This window comes from Telopea speciosissima, chromosome 2 (genome assembly GCF_018873765.1).
Source record: "Telopea speciosissima isolate NSW1024214 ecotype Mountain lineage chromosome 2, Tspe_v1, whole genome shotgun sequence".
NCBI lineage: Eukaryota > Viridiplantae > Streptophyta > Magnoliopsida > Proteales > Proteaceae > Telopea > Telopea speciosissima.
In genome coordinates this window covers 27,963,681-27,966,885 of record NC_057917.1, presented here as the reverse complement: position 1 = coordinate 27,966,885, position 3,205 = coordinate 27,963,681, and the positions used below count along the sequence as shown (strand labels likewise).

General features: G+C 38.3%; 1 protein-coding gene across 1 annotated transcript; it reads left to right on the top strand.

Moving 5' to 3' along the window:
* The first annotated feature begins 564 nt into the window (after positions 1-564).
* Positions 565-2,142, top strand: LOC122650612 (pentatricopeptide repeat-containing protein At1g08070, chloroplastic-like). The gene has a single exon (XM_043844012.1). The coding sequence runs from the start codon at positions 565-567 to the stop codon at positions 2,140-2,142; it is 1,578 nt and encodes a 525-aa protein (XP_043699947.1).
* Positions 2,143-3,205: the final 1,063 nt, after the last annotated feature.

The following is a 3,205-nucleotide window of genomic DNA, read 5'->3' as shown; positions in this document are numbered from 1 at the left end:
CTGCCGTTCCGTGAGTGTGTTCGAAAACAAACTTAGTGGAGGCGAGTCGAAAGATCTTACTGAGATATCGTGATTATTCTTCTTCTATCCTCGCCATGTAACAATCTTATTTGATGAGCTCTTGCTTTGGCGAGATTGGTTCATCATTTCATTTTGCTTTGGGGATATTTAATTTGATTCTCTGTTTTCAGGTTTTGATGCTCCTTAGGTTCCGATTATAGAGTGAAAAGCCCAAAAATCAATGAGATGCTTCTTGGTTTTCAGATTTGCCATGAGAATTTCAAACTAATACCAAAACTCCTTTTCCACATCAAATCCTCTCCTTTGCTCTTTTCTGATCAGAACCCTAAAATCCATCACCCCACCTCTCTTTTAAATCTCATAGAAAATTGCAGAAGCCTTCGTGAGCTGAAACAAATTCATTCAAAATCCATTCTATCTGGCCTCTCATATGGCCAATTTATACTGACCAAGGTTTTAAAATCTTTCTTTGATAGAGACCTTTATTATGTTACCCAGATATTTTTTCATATTGATGAACCCGGAACTTTGTTATACAATTCGATGATAAGGCATTATTCTTTGTCAGAAACTCCTTCTCTTGCTATTTCTATCTATAACAAGATGAGGGTTAGTGAAAATGTGCAAGTAGATAACTACACTTTTCCTTTCGTTTTCAGAGCTTGTGCTAATTTTTTGGCCAATGAGAAAGGTAGGGAGGTTCATGGAGTGGTTATTAGAATTGGGAATGACTGGGATAAGTTTGTACGCAGTTCGTTGCTAAATTTCTATACTGTTACTGGGGAAATTAATGATGCACGGCGGGTATTTGATGAATCTGAGATAAAAGATGTTGTTCTCTGGAACACAATTATCATGGGATATGCTCGAGCAGGGAGGGACTTGGAAGCCTTTGAGGTTTTCAAGGAGATGATTGGACTGAGAGATATTAGACCCAATGAAGGGACACTATTGGGTTTGATCCTGGCTTGTTTGGTTTCGAAAGAGATTAAATTAGGGAAAGAGATTCATGGTCATGTTGTAAAAGAGATGGGCTTTACCACATATGTAAAAATAGGAGCTGCCTTAATTGACTTCTACGCGAAATGTGGACAATTGGGTGATGCAAGGAAAGTATTTGAAGGAATGCCAGAAAAGAATATTGTAGTGTGGAACTCAATGATTAGTGGCTATTCACTAAAGGGATCTCCATGCCAGGCAATTGATATTTTCAGGGAAATGGTTGTATTGAATGTTAGAGTTGATAGGTTCACAATCTCTAGTGTTCTTTCTGCTTGTGCCCAGGTGGGTGCTTTAGATCTGGGAAATTGGGTCCGACAATTTGCAGAGAGCAACAAAATCTGGGATGTCTTTGTGGGCACTTCTTTGATTGATATGTATGCCAAATGTGGTTTCATTTCAATGGCAAGAGAAGTTTTTGATCAAATGCCCCAAAGGAGTGTTGCCACCTGGAATGTCATGCTTTCTGGGTATGCATCCCATGGGCAAGCTCAACATGCATTGAATCTCTTCTTTGAGATGGAGAAGTCTGGGCCTAGACCTGATTCTGTCACCTTTCTTGCTATCTTAAATGCATGTGCTCATGTCGGCTTGGTTGAGGATGGAAACAGGTTCTTTAAAATAATGTTGAAACATTGGAAGATTGTTCCTAAGGTTGAGCATTATGGATGCATGGTGGATCTACTTGGACGTGCAGGGCTACTTAGGGAAGCAAAGGAGCTAATCATGACAATGCAAATTGAACCAAACGTAATTGTTTGGGGAGCTCTTCTCAGTGCCTGCAGCATTCATGGTAACGTTGAGATAGGTGAGTGGGCAGCTCACCATGTCCTCAACTTGGATCCTACAGATGGTGGCTCCTATGTGCTTCTATCAAATGTTTATGCAGCAGCTCATAGATTTGATGGGGTTAAGTCAGTAAGGAAGTTGATGGCTGAGAGGGAAGTTTGGAAGCCACCAGGATGTAGCTTGATTGAGGTTGGAGGAATAGTTCATGAGTTTGTTGCTGCAAACCGAACACATCCTAGATCAGAAGAGATATACTTAGTGTTGAATGAGTTAAGCAGGACGTTGAAGATGGCTGGCTATGTGCCCATGTTTGCTGTCAATGAGGAATGTTAATTGACTAGTTTTCAGAAATCAAATTACAGCTTACATTATTCTGATCCTGAAGGAGAATTTCTAGAGGATGTTTCTGGAGAACGAGGAGACTATACTTACAGAGGTTTGTAATAGCTACTCTTATTTATTAACATATTGAATTTCTTATCTTAAACTGTGGTTTTTGTAGAAGTGGCAGGGGCGTGCATTGGAGTGCCAATATATTATTAAATGATATTTACAAGCTATGCCTATTTTATTTACCACTGTTTGCTTTAAGATTAGGAAGATTATATGGATTGATTGGCAATATTTTTCATTTTCTTTTTTAGTTGGTTTAATGTATGAATTGCTGATTTTGATTAACATCATTTATTTATTAGGTTGTTGGATCGATGACTATTGGTTGAACTGCTTTGCTTATTCATTTTCCATTCCTGACCTTGCTGGCAGGGATAAAAACCCTAACTTATTCTGCGGGCAATGGGTCCAAGTGTAATAAATGGAAAATTTTCTTATACAGAGTTTGCCCAGAGAAGTTGATTAAGAAAAAATGATGTGGCTTAGTCACATGGCACCTCATGAAACTGAGATTTAAATGAAGGTATAGGGGACCTTAGTACACCTTTCTGGCACAACACACAAGATTAATTTCTCTTGTATATGGACTGTGTGATAGGTTAAATGTCAATTCTGATTCAGAAAATCAGTCATGCAATGAGGGCTGCAACCAAACAAGTAAACCAGCAGTTCATTTAAAACTTTTTGAAAGAATTGATTCAAAAGTAATTGTGAAGCTAGAGAAGTCGGAAAAAAAAAATTCTGAAATTCAGCAATTTAGACCTAGTGTGGTGCTGATTTCTAGATTTATACAGGGCACTGAAAACAGCTGCAAAATTGAGTTCAGGTTATCATAGATCAATTCAGATCTGATGTAAATAAAGATTGACAGTAACAGAAGAATAATGGAAATAACTAGAAAGCAAGAAGAAAGTCAGCCAGTGGCGAAGATGAACAACCAACTTGGCTGTGACTTTGGGAATACCGAATACCACAAAAAATTCCATAAGCCACCCATAGTTTT